General features: G+C 43.7%; 1 protein-coding gene across 2 annotated transcripts in view; it reads right to left on the bottom strand.

Moving 5' to 3' along the window:
• LOC123760773 (angiopoietin-related protein 7) overlaps window positions 1–17,069 on the bottom strand; it is a 557,761-nt gene extending 540,692 nt beyond the window's left edge. For both annotated transcript variants that reach the window (XM_069328203.1, XM_069328204.1), the window contains exons 1-2: window positions 16,851–17,069; window positions 15,402–15,485 (exon numbers count right to left, since the gene is read on the bottom strand). In XM_069328203.1, coding sequence (XP_069184304.1) covers window positions 15,402–15,485; window positions 16,851–17,031 — 265 coding nt within the window. In that variant the 5' untranslated portion in view covers window positions 17,032–17,069. The remainder of the gene's footprint in view (window positions 1–15,401; window positions 15,486–16,850) is intronic.
• Window positions 17,070–17,329: the final 260 nt, after the last annotated feature.

Raw genomic sequence — 17,329 nt, 5'->3', positions numbered from 1 at the left:
ATGAGGTGATTTGATAAAATGCTATGCCCAAGATTACCATCCGAGTGCCGGCGGGGAAGTGGTTCATATAGCCTCGGCTATCACTTCCTTATGTCCGGTCGTGATGGTCAAGCGGATTTAGGCGTCCCTGTACATACCAGTTGTGGGAGTATGGGTTCGAGTCACTTCTGGGGTGTGAGTTTTCAGTTGTATATAGTCCTGGGGACCATTCAGGCTTGTTTGCATTTGTGTTCCTCACGTGTGCCCCAAAGAATGAGGTGATTTGATAAAATGCTATGCCCAAGATTACCATCCGAGTGCCGGCGGGGAAGTGGTTCATATAGCCTCGGCTATCACTTCCTTATGTCCGGTCGTGATGGTCAAGCGGATTAAGGCGTCCCTGTACATACCAGTTGTGGGAGTATGGGTTCGAGTCACTTCTGGGGTGTGAGTTTTCAGTTGTATATAGTCCTGGGGACCATTCAGGCTTGTTTGCATTTGTGTTCCTCACGTGTGCCCCAAAGAATGAGGTGATTTGATAAAATGCTATGCCCAAGATTACCATCCGAGTGCCGGCGGGGAAGTGGTTCATATAGCCTCGGCTATCACTTCCTTATGTCCGGTCGTGATGGTCAAGCGGATTAAGGCGTCCCTGTACATACCAGTTGTGGGAGTATGGGTTCGAGTCACTTCTGGGGTGTGAGTTTTCAGTTGTATATAGTCCTGGGGACCATTCAGGCTTGTTTGCATTTGTGTTCCTCACGTGTGCCCCAAAGAATGAGGTGATTTGATAAAATGCTATGCCCAAGATTACCATCCGAGTGCCGGCGGGGAAGTGGTTCATATAGCCTCGGCTATCACTTCCTTATGTCCGGTCGTGATGGTCAAGCGGATTAAGGCGTCCCTGTACATACCAGTTGTGGGAGTATGGGTTCGAGTCACTTCTGGGGTGTGAGTTTTCAGTTGTATATAGTCCTGGGGACCATTCAGGCTTGTTTGCATTTGTGTTCCTCACGTGTGCCCCAAAGAATGAGGTGATTTGATAAAATGCTATGCCCAAGATTACCATCCGAGTGCCGGCGGGGAAGTGGTTCATATAGCCTCGGCTATCACTTCCTTATGTCCGGTCGTGATGGTCAAGCGGATTAAGGCGTCCCTGTACATACCAGTTGTGGGAGTATGGGTTCGAGTCACTTCTGGGGTGTGAGTTTTCAGTTGTATATAGTCCTGGGGACCATTCAGGCTTGTTTGCATTTGTGTTCCTCACGTGTGCCCCAAAGAATGAGGTGATTTGATAAAATGCTATGCCCAAGATTACCATCCGAGTGCCGGCGGGGAAGTGGTTCATATAGCCTCGGCTATCACTTCCTTATGTCCGGTCGTGATGGTCAAGCGGATTAAGGCGTCCCTGTACATACCAGTTGTGGGAGTATGGGTTCGAGTCACTTCTGGGGTGTGAGTTTTCAGTTGTATATAGTCCTGGGGACCATTCAGGCTTGTTTGCATTTGTGTTCCTCACGTGTGCCCCAAAGAATGAGGTGATTTGATAAAATGCTATGCCCAAGATTACCATCCGAGTGCCGGCGGGGAAGTGGTTCATATAGCCTCGGCTATCACTTCCTTATGTCCGGTCGTGATGGTCAAGCGGATTAAGGCGTCCCTGTACATACCAGTTGTGGGAGTATGGGTTCGAGTCACTTCTGGGGTGTGAGTTTTCAGTTGTATATAGTCCTGGGGACCATTCAGGCTTGTTTGCATTTGTGTTCCTCACGTGTGCCCCAAAGAATGAGGTGATTTGATAAAATGCTATGCCCAAGATTACCATCCGAGTGCCGGCGGGGAAGTGGTTCATATAGCCTCGGCTATCACTTCCTTATGTCCGGTCGTGATGGTCAAGCGGATTAAGGCGTCCCTGTACATACCAGTTGTGGGAGTATGGGTTCGAGTCACTTCTGGGGTGTGAGTTTTCAGTTGTATATAGTCCTGGGGACCATTCAGGCTTGTTTGCATTTGTGTTCCTCACGTGTGCCCCAAAGAATGAGGTGATTTGATAAAATGCTATGCCCAAGATTACCATCCGAGTGCCGGCGGGGAAGTGGTTCATATAGCCTCGGCTATCACTTCCTTATGTCCGGTCGTGATGGTCAAGCGGATTAAGGCGTCCCTGTACATACCAGTTGTGGGAGTATGGGTTCGAGTCACTTCTGGGGTGTGAGTTTTCAGTTGTATATAGTCCTGGGGACCATTCAGGCTTGTTTGCATTTGTGTTCCTCACGTGTGCCCCAAAGAATGAGGTGATTTGATAAAATGCTATGCCCAAGATTACCATCCGAGTGCCGGCGGGGAAGTGGTTCATATAGCCTCGGCTATCACTTCCTTATGTCCGGTCGTGATGGTCAAGCGGATTTAGGCGTCCCTGTACATACCAGTTGTGGGAGTATGGGTTCGAGTCACTTCTGGGGTGTGAGTTTTCAGTTATATATATATATATATATATATATATATATATATATATATATATATATATATATATTTATATATATATATATATATATATATATATATATTTATATATATTTATATATATATATATATATATATATATATATTTATATATATATATATATATATATATATTTATATATATATATATATTTGTATATATATATATATATATATATATATATATATATATATATTTATATATATATATATTTATATATATATATATATATATATATATATATATATATATATATATATATATATATTTATATATATATATATATATATATATTTATATATATATATATATTTGTATATATATATATATATATATTTATATATATATATATTTATATATATATATATATATATATATATATATATATATATATATATTTATATATATATATATATATATATATATATATATATATATATATATATATATTTATATATATATATATATATATATATATATATATATTTATATATATATATATATATATATATATATATATATATATTTATATATATATATATATATATTTATATATATATATATTTATATATATATATTTATATATATATATATATATATTTATATATATATATTTATATATATATATATATTTATATATATATATTTATATATATATATATTTATATATATGTATAAGTGAAAACTCACACCCCAGAAGTGACTCGAACCCATACTCCCAGATGCCACGCAACTGGTATGTACAAGACGCCTTAATCCACTTGACCATCACGACCGGACATAATGAGGTGATAGCCGAGGCTATTTGAACCACCCCACCGCCGGCACTCGGATAGTAATCTTGGGCATAGCATTTTACCAAATCACCTCATTCTTTGGGGCACACGTGAGGAACACAAATGCGAACAAGCCTGAATGGTCCCCAGGACTATATGCAACTGAAAACTCACACCCCAGAAGTGACTCGAACCCATATTGCCAGTTGCATATAGTTTTCAGTCAAATGTACTCCTGTACCTCAAATATACTCCAGGCCCACAAGTATTCTCCAGTAACTCAGGTATACAACAGGACCTAAAGTATACTGCAGTACCTCAGGTATACTCCAGTACCTCAGGTATACTAAAGGATATAAAGTACACTACAGTACATCAGGCATACTCCAGTATCTCAAGTATACTCCAGTACTTCAAGTTTACTACAGTACCTCATGTATACTCCAGATCCTCAAATATACTCCAGTTTTTCAAATGCACTCCAGTACCCATAGTATACTCCAGGCCTTGAAGAACACTGCAGATCTTCAAGTATAATGCAGTTCATCAAGTATATTCCAGTTCCTCAAGTATAAACCAGTATCTCAAGTAAACTCCAGTACTCATGTATACTCTAGCACCTCAGGTATACTATAGGCCCCCAAGTATTCCCAATACCTCAAGTAGACTCCATGCCCAGAAGTATACTCCAGTACCTCATGTACACCACAGTTCCTCAAGTATACCCCAGTACCTCAAGTATACGGCAGATCTTCAGGTATACTCCAGGCCCTGAAATACACTTAAGAATCTCAAGTATAATTCAGTACCTAGCGTATACTCCAGTACCTTTTTTTTTTTTTTTTTTTTTTTTTTTTTGATATATACAAGAGTTGTTACATTCTTGTACAGCCACTAGTACGCGTAGCGTTTCGGGCAGGTCCCTGGAATACGATCCCCTGCCGCGAAGAATCGTTTTTTCATCCAAGTACACATTTTACTGTTGCGTTAAACAGAGGCTACAGTTAAGGAATTGCGCCCAGTAAATCCTCCCCGGCCAGGATACGAACCCATGACATAGCGCTCGCGGAACGCCAGGCGAGTGTCTTACCACTACACCACGGAGACTGTAATGTGTATATATACTTCAGTACCTCAAGTGTATTCCATTATTTCATTTGCACACTAGTACCTCAAGTATACTCCAGTACCTCAAGTGTGCGCCAGTACCACAATTATAATCCTGGCCCCGAAGTTCACTGCCGTACCTCAAGTATACCCCAGTGCCTCATGTATACTCCTGTACCTAGAGAATACTTCAGAACCTCAAGTATACTCCAGTACCTCAAGTATACTCCAGCACCTTAAGTATACTTCAGTACCTCAAGTATACTCTAGTACCTTAAGTATACTTCAGTACCTCAAGTATACTCCGGTACCTCAAGTATACCCCAAACCTTCAAGAATACTTCAGTACCTTAAGTATACTACAGTACCTCAAATATTTTCCATTACCTCAAGTATACTCCAGTATTTCAAGTATACTCCAGTCCTCATGTATACTCTAATACCTCAGGTATACTACAAGCCCTCAATTATTCTTCAATACCTCAAGTATACTCCAGAACCTCAAGTATACTCCAGTTCCTTAAGAACACTCCAGAACTTGAAGATTACCACAGTATTTCAAGTATACTTCAGAACCTCAAGTATGCTGCAGTATCTTAAGTATACTACAGGAGCTCAAGTATACTCCAGTACCTCAAGTATACTCCAGGCCCTAAAGTATACTGTAGGCGCTCAAGTATTCTCCAGTACCTCAAGCATACTCCAGTATCTCATGTATACTTCAATACCTCAAATACACTCCAAGCTCTGTTCCTCCTCTGTTCCAGGCAGTACCTCAATTATCCATACCCTGAAGTACACTGCAGGACCTCAAGAATACTTCAGTAACTTAAGTATATGTCAGATCATCAAGTATACTCCAGGCCCTGAAGTATACTGCAGTACCTCAGGTATACTCCAGTAAATCAAGTATGCTCCAGGCCTTGAAGAACACTGCAGACCTTCATGTATACTGCAGTTCCTCAGGTATACTCTAGTGCCTCAAGTATACTCCAGGCCCTGAAATACACTTAAGTACCTGTGGTCCCGGGTTCGATCCCGGGCGCCGGCGAGAAACAATAGGCAGAGTTTCTTTCACCCTATGCCCCTATTACCTAGCAGTAAAACAGGTACTTGGGTGTTAGTCAGCTGTCACGGGCTGCTTCCTGGGGGTGGAGGCCTGGTCTAGCACCGGGCCGCGGAGACACTAAAGCCCCGAAATCATCAAGATAACCTCAAGTATACTCCAGTACCTTATGTATACTCAAGTACCTCAAGTATACTCCAGTATCTAGAGTATACTCCAGTACCTCTAGTATACTCCAGTACCTCTAGTATACTCCAGTAACTCATGTATACTCCAGTAACTCATGTATACTCCAGGCCTTGAAGATCACTACAGGCCTTCAAGTATACTGCAGTTCCTCAGGTATACTACAGGACCTCAAATATACTCCAGCCCCTGAAGTACACTGCAGTATGTCAAGTATACTCCAGGTCCTGAAGATCAGTGCAGGTGTTCAAGTATACTCAAGTACCTCAAGTATACTCAGTTCCTCAGGTATACTCTAGGCCCTGAAGTATACTGCAGTACCTGAAGTATACTCCAGTGCCTCAAGTATACTCCAGACCATGAAGTACAGTACCGGATCAAGTATATTCCAGAACCTTAAGTATACTCCAGGCCCTGAAGTATATTGCAGGCCGTCAAGTTTACTTCAATACCTCAGTGCCTCAAGCAATCTCCAGTACCTCAAGTATACTCCAGTACCTCAAGAACACTTCAGAACTTGAAGTATATCCCAGTACTTCAAGTATACTCCAGTACCTCAAGTATACTCCAGTACCTCAAGTATACTGCAGGTGCTCAAGAATACTCCAGTACCTCAAGTATATTCCAGGCCCTAAAGTATACTGTAGACGCTCAAGTACTATTCTCCAGTACCTCAAGCATACTCCAGTTCCTCATGGTTCTCCATACACTGAAGTACATTGCAGGACCTCAAGTATACTTCAGTACCTTAAGTATACTCCCGTACCTCAAATATACTCCAGGCTTTGTAGAACACGGCAGGCCTTCAAGTATACTGCAGTACCTCAGGCATACTCCAGTATCTCAAGTAAGCTCTAGTACCTGAAGTATACTCCAGCACCCCAAGTATATTCCAGGCCCTGAAGTACACTGCAGAACCTCAAATATACTCCAGTACCTCAAGTATGCTATAGGCCCTGAAGCATAGTGCAGGTGCTCAAGTATACCTCAGGTATACTCCTGTATCTCAGATATATTCCAGTACCTCAACTATACTCCAGGCCCTGAGGTATACTGCTACAGTACCTCAGGTATACTCCAGTACATCAAGTAAACTCCAGTACCTCAAGTAAATTCCAGTACCTAGAGTTTTCTCCATTACCTCAATTATACTCCAATACCTCAAGGATACTCCGGTACCTCAAGTATGCTCCAGAACCGCAAGTATACTCTAGTACCTCAAGTATTTTCCAGTACCCCAAGTATACTTCAGTACCTCAAATATACACCAGTGCCTTAAGTATTCTCTAGTACTTCAAATATAGTCCATAACCTCAAGTATACTCCAGTATCTCAGGTATACTACAGTTCCTCAAGTATACTCCAGTACCTCGATTATACTCCAGTATCTCAAATATACACCATTACCTCAAGTATTCTCCACGCCCTTAGTATAATATACTGCGGGCCCCCTAGTATTCTCCAGTACCTCAAGTATACTCAAGGCCCTGAAGTACTCTGCAGGATTTCAAGTATACTCCAGTACCTCAAGTATACTACAGTACCTTAAGTATACTCTACTACCTCAAGTATACTTCAGTACCTCAAGTATACTCCAGGCCCTTAAGTACACTGCAGGCTCTTATGAATATTCCAGTACCTCAAGTAGGCTCCAAACCCTGAAGTACACTCCAGGCCCTGAAGAACACGCCAGGCCCTGAAGTACTCTCCAGTCTATGAAATACACTCCTGGCCCTAAAATATACTCCTGGCTCTGAAGTTCCCTCCAGACCCTGAAGTACATTTCAGGTCCTAAGCTACACTCCAGATCTTGCAGTGTACAATCCATTACAATATTACGGCGATAGAAATGTCTACATTAGGCACTCGGGTAAAGTAGGGTTGTGAACTCAACAAGGCGTGCTGCGTCTTGACACATGTTTATGTTTCGAGTAATAAACAGGAAAGTTAAATGGCTAAAGTAACTATCAAAGTCTCAGGTATTGGTCAGGTCCTTATAGAAACTTTACCCTGCAATCAATCTCCTCCCCCCACCCACCCCTGATGGCACAAGTTATTCATCAACACTTCGACTACAACCATAGTGATTCTCGTTCCCTGATGGCAAATGTGAACAATTTGTATTGATTTCGGTTTTAGATAGTATTATTTCAAACTAATAAATGAAGAAAAAAATTCAAGGAATTAATGCATAAATATTTTTTCCATCAATTCCTCCAATAAATTCTGGCATTTGATCTTTACTGAGGTGTTTAACTGTCTTGGATCAGAGATGAATCTTCTGTTTGCAACCTCTTGTCATAAAAGATCAGATATGGGCCTATAAAAGTGGTGGGCTCATGTTGTCTGAAATCTGACACATAACACATAATATTCTAACTTGTAAACATCATTAGATGTAGTTAATTTACTTCAGTTACATCTAAAGAAATATATATTTAAACATTTATATTTATATCTACATCTAATGAAACATATACTTAAACAATCACGTATCCTTTGAAGTAACAGTTTAGTAATTCAACTGAATAAAAACTGTTCTTTAAGCTTTAACTTGATAAAACATACCAAAAACTTAAAGGCTCCCTTCAATTGTCAAGATAAAGAAAATATTGGAGCCAAATTTTCGAGAGACGCCTCTCCTGAGGCTGCCAGTCATGGCACCCAAATGTAAACAAGAGCTTTCCATGAGGTTTAGCGACATGCAGCACGAAATGATAAATATTTCTATCCCCCCAACAGTGTATTGTCACAGCGGCCTCTGCAACAATAATGGGAAGAGCTGAGTATCTGTCTATACCAAATATCTGTTATAAGTTTTTGGCCATTAACTATTAAGATTAGGTTAGGCGGTTAAAGAGTGGGACAACAACCTCAACACAAGTAAGCTTAGTCCTTATTAATATTACACTCCATTTCATGTGTCACACCTGTACTATATATGTTATTGTTGGTCTTTACAAACTTATTGGCAGGTAAACTGATGATGAAATGAAGAAATCCCTAAGTGTTTTACCCCTTGCTTTGACTCCTACTTTGACTACGTTTCCTTGCTTTGACTGCCCCAACAGCCGTTTAACAAAGAGTGCCAGCCGCCATTACATGGCTCAGGACCTGGACCACTTGTTGCATAACAAACACTGAGATTAGGGCACTAGCTCTCATTCAACCATATCAGCTGAGGCTCTCCTTTCACAGTTATACTAACATAATTATAACACTGTAGAACTAACAATACTGTAGCCTGTTTATACCACCATATGTGGTATAAACTGTGTAATATTAACAGTAAGTGTATATGGCTTATTTATAACCACCAATTGTGGTATAAGCCATATACCTTTAACCACCACCTTTCTTGTGTTCAGGTATGACCTGGAAGGTTAAATATTAAAATACAGTCAACTATTTGAAGTAATAAATATAAATTATAAAGTAAATACAATAAATAATTAAACTAAAAAATCAATAATTAAATAAAAAAAAACAATGCCTGCCAGAAATTACCCCACACCTCACGCCTTTTCAAATTTTTGTTTTCAATCCATAAATTGACGATTTTCCGAGGATTTAAACATCTTTTGTAGTTGCTTCCTATCAGAGTACAGTAACTTACCTACGGGAAACCTTGATACCTCTCAGTAATTTATAACAATCATTGTATGAATGATACTCCTGCACTGTGATGTGTCTCCTAACATTACAATTCGTGCAGATATCCGGAGCAGAACACTTTCACAGAAACTGCACCTATTATAAAGAAGAAACAGCAGCATTGACCGCAATGTGCTCATATCATGTCTAATTCAAAGAAACAACACCCAAACGTTGCCAAACGGACACCATTCACACTTCTGTGTCGTGTCTCCCTTCATTTTTATGATCCCACTTGTAAGATCTTAGTCTATCCAATGTGGAGAGGTTAGGTAAGCTGGAAGCAAGTATAGTACGCATGACCCATGTAAACTTTGAACACAAGAAAAACACTAACCAGTGCACATAACCTAGAAGATCATGACGGTATAACCGTGTCTATATCTCCGCAGACCACACACTTGAACAGCAAAACAATGACCACTGAGTGCTAAGAGGAAAGTTAAAGTAGTTAAGTAACTTAGATGGAAGAGAGGACGGGTGACCAAGATAGTAGATGGAGAATAGGACATAGTCCACCACCCTGCCAGGTAGATTACTAGTAGGCATGCTTCAGTCTTGGGAGACTATGGAGTTGCGCCCTGGTTGTCAATCCTGGTGCAGCGTCTGGTGTGACTGATGAGGCCAATCCGAGAGTGGCAGTCCATCCCACACAGAGAACAAACAAAGTCCTATTCTGGTTTGTCTTCCTGGCTACCGGCTTTCCTTCTCTGTCTCTTTGCCTCCAATTCCTTGGCAAGTGACTCCTCGAACTTGGAGAGACCTCTTTGAACAGACTGCCCCCAGACTAAACGGTCTGCAGCCAGTGTCTCCCACATAGCAAGATCGACGTCCATGGCTTTCAAGTCCCTCTTGCATACGTCTTTGTACCGTAGCTGGGGCTTGCCTGTTGGACGCTTTCCCTGCATCAGCTCTCCGTACAGGAGATCCTTGGGGATCCTGCCGTCGCCCATTCGCACAACGTGCCCAAGCCAGCTCATTCTTCTCTGTTTCAGCATTGTGTACATGCTGGTGATTCTTGCTCTCTCCAAGACGTTGTTGTTTGTCACCTTGTCCTGCCAGGTGATGTCTAAGATGTGTCGAAGGCAGCGCATGTGGTAGGCATTCAACTGTCTTTCCTGATGGGCGCGGAGTGTCCAAAACTCACTGCCATAAAGGAGAGTGCTCAGGACACAGGCTCTGTAAACCTGAATCTTAGTATACTCAGTCAGCCTATTGTTGACCCACACTTTCTTTGTCAGTCTGGACATGGTAGTAGATGCCTTACCGATGCGTTTGTTTAGCTCCGTATCAAGAGAGGGAGTCAGAGATTGTAGAGCCTAGGTACACGAAGTCGTGAACGACTTCCAGTTTGGAATCGGAGATACCGATGTCAGGTGAGGAGTCCACTCCTTGGCCCATGACTTGTGTTTTCTTCAGGCTGATGGTGAGTCCGAAAGCCTGACAGGCCTCGCTAAAGCGGGTCATGAGCCGTTGGAGGTCTTTGGCTGAGTGAGCAGTGACTGCTGCGTTGTCGGCAAAAAGGAAGTCGCGCAGACACCTCAGCCGAACCTTCGGCTTGGCTCTCAGCCTGGCGAGGTTAAAGAGCTTTCCATCCGACCTGGTCCGGAGGTAAATGCCCTCCGTGACAGTTCCGAAGGTGTGCCGCAGCTTAACTGCGAAGAAAATCCCGAATAGGGTTGGAGCCAGTATGCAGCCCTGCTTTACTCCACTTCGGATGTCAAAGGCATCTGATGTTAGGCCATCAATGACCACGGTGCCCCTGATGTTCTCATGGCAAGATCTGATGATGCTGAGGAGCCTGGGTGGGCATCCGATCTTGGGGAGGATCTTGAACAGACCATCCCTGTTGACGAGATCGAAGGCCTTCGTCAGATCTATGAAAGCTACGAAGAGTGGCTGCCTCTGTTCCCTGCATTTCTCCTGCAGTTGTCTGAGGGAAAAGACCATGTCGATGGTGGACCTGTCAGCTCTGAATCCGCATTGTGATTCTGGATAGACTCTCTGCAAGTACTTGGAGCCTCTTCAATGCGACTCGAGCAAACAGCTTTCCGACAATACTGAGGAGGGAGATTCCACAGTAGTTGTTGCAGTCGCCCCTGTCACCTTTATTCTTATACAGCGTGACGATGTTGGCATGCCTCAGGTCCTGTGGCACCTCTCCTTCTTCCCAGCAGAGGCAGAGAATTTCATGCAGCTCCATGAGCAGGCTACCTCTGCAGCACTTCAAGGTCTCAGCAGGAATGCCATCTTTGCCAGGAGCTTTAACAGAAGCAAGGGAGTATTGGGCATTGCTGAGTTCTTCGAGGGTCGGTTTGCTGTCGCGCTCCATTTGCTTCCTGCTTGATGCCGTCATAAATTCCCCTTACATTGCTTGTATCCGCCGCAGTCTGTATCTGGGAGCAGAGCTGGAGCCAATAGTTGTTGGCACATCGCCTGGCACTCTGCTGCACTTTGCAGCGGGCGGCCCGAAGGATCTGTAAGTTGCGATGACTTGGGCAGGCTTTGTGGGCTGCCATGGCATTTCTCTTCTCTTCGATGACAGGTGTCATCTCTTCCGAGTGAGCCTCGAACCAGTCTACCGACCTGCTGGTCTTCTTGCCAAAGGTGGAAATGGCAGCATTGAACACAGCGTCTCTGAAGTGCTCCTATCTTTTACAGGCAGTGACCCCGGCTGGGCCAGGGAGTGCTTCCTCGAGCACACGTGCAAAATCTTCCACCTTGTCCTGGTTGCGGGTCTTGGTAGTGTCGATGCGAGGTCTGCCCTCCTTTTTCGTGTGATGAATCTTCTTTGGTTGTATCTTGACCCTGCTACATACCAGGGAGTGGTCGGTGTCACAGACTGCACTCTGGTAGCTACGCGTAATCTTGACGATGGGTAGACTTGCACGCCTGGTAAGAATCAGGTCAAGCTGGTGCCAGTGCTTGGATCTGGGGTGTCTCCAAGATAATCGGTGTTGAGGCTTTGTGCCGAAGAACGTGTTGGTGACACAGAGACCATGAAAGGCAGCAGAGTTCTAGCAGACGTTGCCCGTTCTCATTCATCCTCCCTATGCCGAATTGACCCAGACAAGTGGGCCAAATGTTGTGATCGGCACCCACTCTGGCGTTGAAGTCGCCGAGGATGAACAATGGCTCCTATACAGGGATTCTCGCTATGACTCTGTTGAGGTCATTGTAGAATTTTTCCTTTGTCTCTGCTGGAGAAGTCAGGGTTGGTGCTTATGCACTAATTACATTAACAGGTCCTTTTCGGGAGTGCAGTTGCAGAGACAGAATTTCTTCGGTTTCCCCCATCGGTGGCATAATGTGTCCCAACAGTGCATTCCTGACGGCAAATCCCACACGATGTTCTCTGGTCTCATCAGGAGGTTTTCCTTGCCAGAAGAAAGAGAAGATCCTCTCTCTGACAGATCCTGATCCTGGGAGCCTGGTCTCTTGGAGAGCAACAATATCCATCTGCAGTTTGCTCAGCTCCCTATCGATGATTGCTGTTTTCCGGGCGTCATTGATTTCTTGCAGGTCGTCAGAGAAACCTGGTGTCAGTGTCCTGATGTTCCATGTGCCCAGCTTTAGGGCAGTTGATATTTTCTTCTTAGGTTTAATATTGCTTGGTCCAAAGTTGTCGGGCCGCTTGTCGGTTTTTTGCCTAAACCCCATGCACCCAGTGAGGTTAACGGACCGTGGCGAGGCAATACCTAATTGGCTGGGGTTTGCCCAGCTTGAGGTGGGCGGTAGCTGCCCAGTGGGGTGCGATGACCCCTCCCACTGTCGGAAGCAACCCCTGGCATCACACTCTTTGCCAATCAAGCAGAAGACTTAAAACCGGTAGACTGCCGCTTTCCGTGTTGGTTCGACGCTGTGAGGCGAAGCTGGAGTGTCCTCTCCAGGGCGCAAAGCCTGGGTAGGTAGATATGGAGGAGAAGCTGTTATCCATGCAGCAGGTCCCCCCTCTCCACGTTGCTGAAATTATCCAATAGAAAGGCAAATGCCAATACACATGGTTCCAGCAACGTCGCAGGAGCTGCCAGAACGAGGTCGACGTCAACAACGAACTGCCTTAGGGGCTCCAACTCCGGAGCCCCTAAATCAGGTAGAACTATCACTGTATATATCTCGGAAGACAAACAAGCACAAACCCGGAGTGACAACGAACAGAATAATAATGTACAGAATCTTGGAGCTATCTCTCAGTCCAATAGGAACAACGAAGGAAATTTAATGTGCTTCTACACTAATGCCAGAAGCCTAGTGAATACCTTTAATGCATTATGTGCATACGCCGAGGCCGAGACTCCGGACATCATTGGCAGAAGTGAAACATGGGGATGATTAGACAGTATTGAAGGGGAATTCCTCCCAGGAGTAATGTCCCTGGGAGGAACACACGTCCATCCATAGTGACTATAGGTACTGTGTACGTCCATCCATAGTGACTATAGGTAGTGTATGTCCATCCATAGTGACTATAGGTACTGTGTACGTCTATCCATAGTGACTATAGGCACTGTGTACGTCCATCCATAGTGACTATAGGTACTGTGTACGTCCATCCATAGTGACTATAGGCACTGTGTACGACCATCCATAGTGACTATAGGCACTGTGTACGTCCATCCATAGTGACTATAGGTACTGTGTACGTCCATCCATAGTGACTATAGGCACTGTGTACGTCCATCCATAGTGACTATAGGCACTGTGTACGTCCATCCATAGTGACTATAGGCACTGTGTACGTCCATCCATAGTGACTATAGGTACTGTGTACGTCTATCCATAGTGACTATAGGTACTGTGTATGTCCATCCATAGTGACTATAGGTACTGTGTACGTCCATCCATAGTGACTATAGGTACTGTGTACGTCTATCCATAGCGACTATAGGTACTGTGTACGTCCATCCATAGTGACTATAGGTACTGTGTACGTCTATCCATAGTGACTATAGGTACTGTGTATGTCCATCCATAGTGACTATAGGTACTGTGTATGTCCATCCATAGTGACTATAGGTACTGTGTACGTCTATCCATAGTGACTATAGGTACTGTGTACGTCCATCCATAGTGACTATAGGCACTGTGTACGTCCATCCATAGTGACTATAGGCACTGTGTACGTCTATCCATAGTGACTATAGGTACTGTGTATGACCATCCATAGTGACTATAGGTACTGTGTATGTCCATCCATAGTGACTATAGGTACTGTGTACGTCCATCCATAGTGACTATAGGCACTGTGTACGTCCATCCATAGTGACTATAGGCACTGTGTACGTCTATCCATAGTGACTATATGTTATATGTACGTCCATCCATAGTGACTGTAGCTACTATGTACAAGGGCGCCTGAGAGCTGGGTGGACAACGCTTCAGATTCGTAGTCCTGAGGTTCCGGGTTCGATCCCCGGTGGAGGCGGAGACAAATGGGCAAAATGCTTCTTTCACCCTGATGCCCCTGTTACCTAGCAGTAAATAGGTACCTGGGAGTTAATCAGCTGCTACGGGCTGCTTCCTTTGTAACAAAAGAGAGGCCTGGTCGAGGACCGGGCCGCGGGGACGCTAAGCCCCGAAATCATCAAGATAACTATGTTCGTCTGTCCCTAGTGACTATAGGTACTGTGTATGTCCATCCATAGTGACCATAGATACTATGCACGTATAATAATAGTGACTATAGTTATATATGTACTTCCACCCATAGTGACAATAATTATATGTACGTCCATACATAGTGATTATATGTTCTATGTACGTTCATGCATAGAAACTATAGGTACTATGCACGTCCATCCATAATAACTATAGCTACTATGCTCGTCCATCCATAGTGACTATAGATACTATGCATGTCCATCTATAGTTACTACAGGTACTATCGTCTTTGAATGACAGGTTGTGCTTGATGCTGAAGGCGACAAAACTGAATACTTTATTCCTAAGATTCTTCAACAAATTGGAGACATAATGGAACCAGGAACAAGAGAATATTATTTTAACAATTATCTTGTTGTTTTCATTTCAGTGCCTATCCTCTTGAGTGAAGTCAAACAGATATGAATCGAATGACAAAACTGACAGACATAGAAACATCGACACATGTACTCAATTTATGACTCCTTACCTTGCGTATACCTGTCATCAAGAGTCAGGTGAGTGGAGACCAGGTCAGTCAGGTTGGCCATCACCATCAGCATACTTTTAACACCTATAAACAGATCCATCAATTAAGATCATATCCTTACATGTGTTTCTATGATATGTTCAGCACTAGAGATTAGCCTGTGTACTGGTATCTTATGGTGTGTATTGGTGTCTTATGGTGTGTACTGGTGCCTTATGGTGTGTACTGGTGTCTTATGGTGTGTACTGGTGCCTTATGGTGTGTACTGGTGCCTTATGGTGTGTACTGGTGTCTTATGGTGTGTACTGGTGTCTTATGGTGTGTACTGGTGCCTTATTGTGTGTACTGGTGCCTTATGGTGTGAACTGGTGTCTTATGGTGTGTACTGGTGTCTTATGGTGTGTACTGGTGTCTTATGGTGTGTACTGGTGTCTTATGGTGTGTACTGGTGCCTTATGGTGTGAACTGGTGTCTTATGGTGTGTACTGGTGTCTTATGGTGTGTACTGGTGTCTTATGGTGTGTACTGGTGTCTTATGGTGTGTACTGGTGCCTTATGGTGTGTACTGGTGTCTTATGGTGTGTACTGGTGTCTTATGGTGTGTACTGGTGCCTTATGGTGTGTACTGGTGTCTTATGGTGTGTACTGGTGTCTTATGGTGTGTACTGGTGCCTTATGGTGTGTACTGGGGTCTTATGGTGTGTACTGGTGCCTTATGGTGTGTACTGGTGTCTTATGGTGTGTACTGGTGTCTTATGGTGTGTACTGGTGCCTTATGGTGTGTACTGGTGTCTTATGGTGTGTACTGGTGTCTTATGGTGTGTACTGGTGCCTTATGGTGTGTACTGGTGCCTTATGGTGTGTACTGGTGTCTTATGGTGTGTACTGGTGCCTTATGGTGTGTACTGGTGTCTTATGGTGTGTACTGGTGTCTTATGGTGTGTACTGGTGTCTTATGGTGTGTACTGGTGCCTTATGGTGTGTACTGGTGTCTTATGGTGTGTACTGGTGCCTTATGGTGTGTACTGGTGTCTTATGGTGTGTACTGGTGTCTTATGGTGTGTACTGGTGCCTTATGGTGTGTACTGGTGCCTTATGGTGTGTACTGGTGCCTTATGGTGTGTACTGGTGCCTTATGGTGTGTACTGGTGCCTTATGGTGTGTACTGGTGCCTTATGGTGTGTACTGGTGCCTTATGGTGTGTACTGGTGTCTTATGGTGTGTACTGGTGCCTTATGGTGTGTACTGGTGCCTTATGGTGTGTACTGGTGCCTTATGGTGTGTACTGGTGCCTTATGGTGTGTACTGGTGCCTTATGGTGTGTACTGGTGCCTTATGGTGTGTACTGGTGTCTTATGGTATGTACTGGTTCCCTAAGTAGCAAATATTTAGTTCACTCATTAAATACGTCACAATGAACTGTGAACATAACTTTGCTCCTACTCTTACCTTCCTCGACACCTCGCTGCTCCTCCTGCAGCTGTTGTAGAGCAATCTGGTTGAATATGACGTTATGTGTCAAGTCCAACTCTTCCGTGTGGCCCATGGTGGCCTCCGTGAAGGCGGCCGACCAGCCCACCAGGACACAGAGGAGAGGCAGCAGACAGGCAGACATGACTTTTCCCACCATACTCACACTACACACTAACCAACATCCTCCATGACTGCTGGCTGGCTAGCTGGCTGGCTGGCTAGCTGGCTGGCTGGCTGGCCACCACGCACTAAGTACACCCGCGCTCAACGCCCACACTGATAAATATAGTGTACCACCAGGAAGTTATCCTGCAATATGCCAGTTCTTTAACATGTTTTTACAGAGGAGAAGCCAAGATCGAAAATGAGCATAAAAGAATAAGAAAGAATGTAGAGATCTGTTACTAGGAAGGTTAAGCTATGAGAACTAAGGGAACTGTGCATGACAACCAGGG

The sequence above is a fragment of the Procambarus clarkii genome, chromosome 21 (assembly GCF_040958095.1).
Source record: "Procambarus clarkii isolate CNS0578487 chromosome 21, FALCON_Pclarkii_2.0, whole genome shotgun sequence".
Lineage (NCBI taxonomy): Eukaryota > Metazoa > Arthropoda > Malacostraca > Decapoda > Cambaridae > Procambarus > Procambarus clarkii.
The sequence above is the reverse complement of the archived record's forward strand: the minus strand, read 5'-3'. Positions and strand labels throughout refer to the sequence as shown.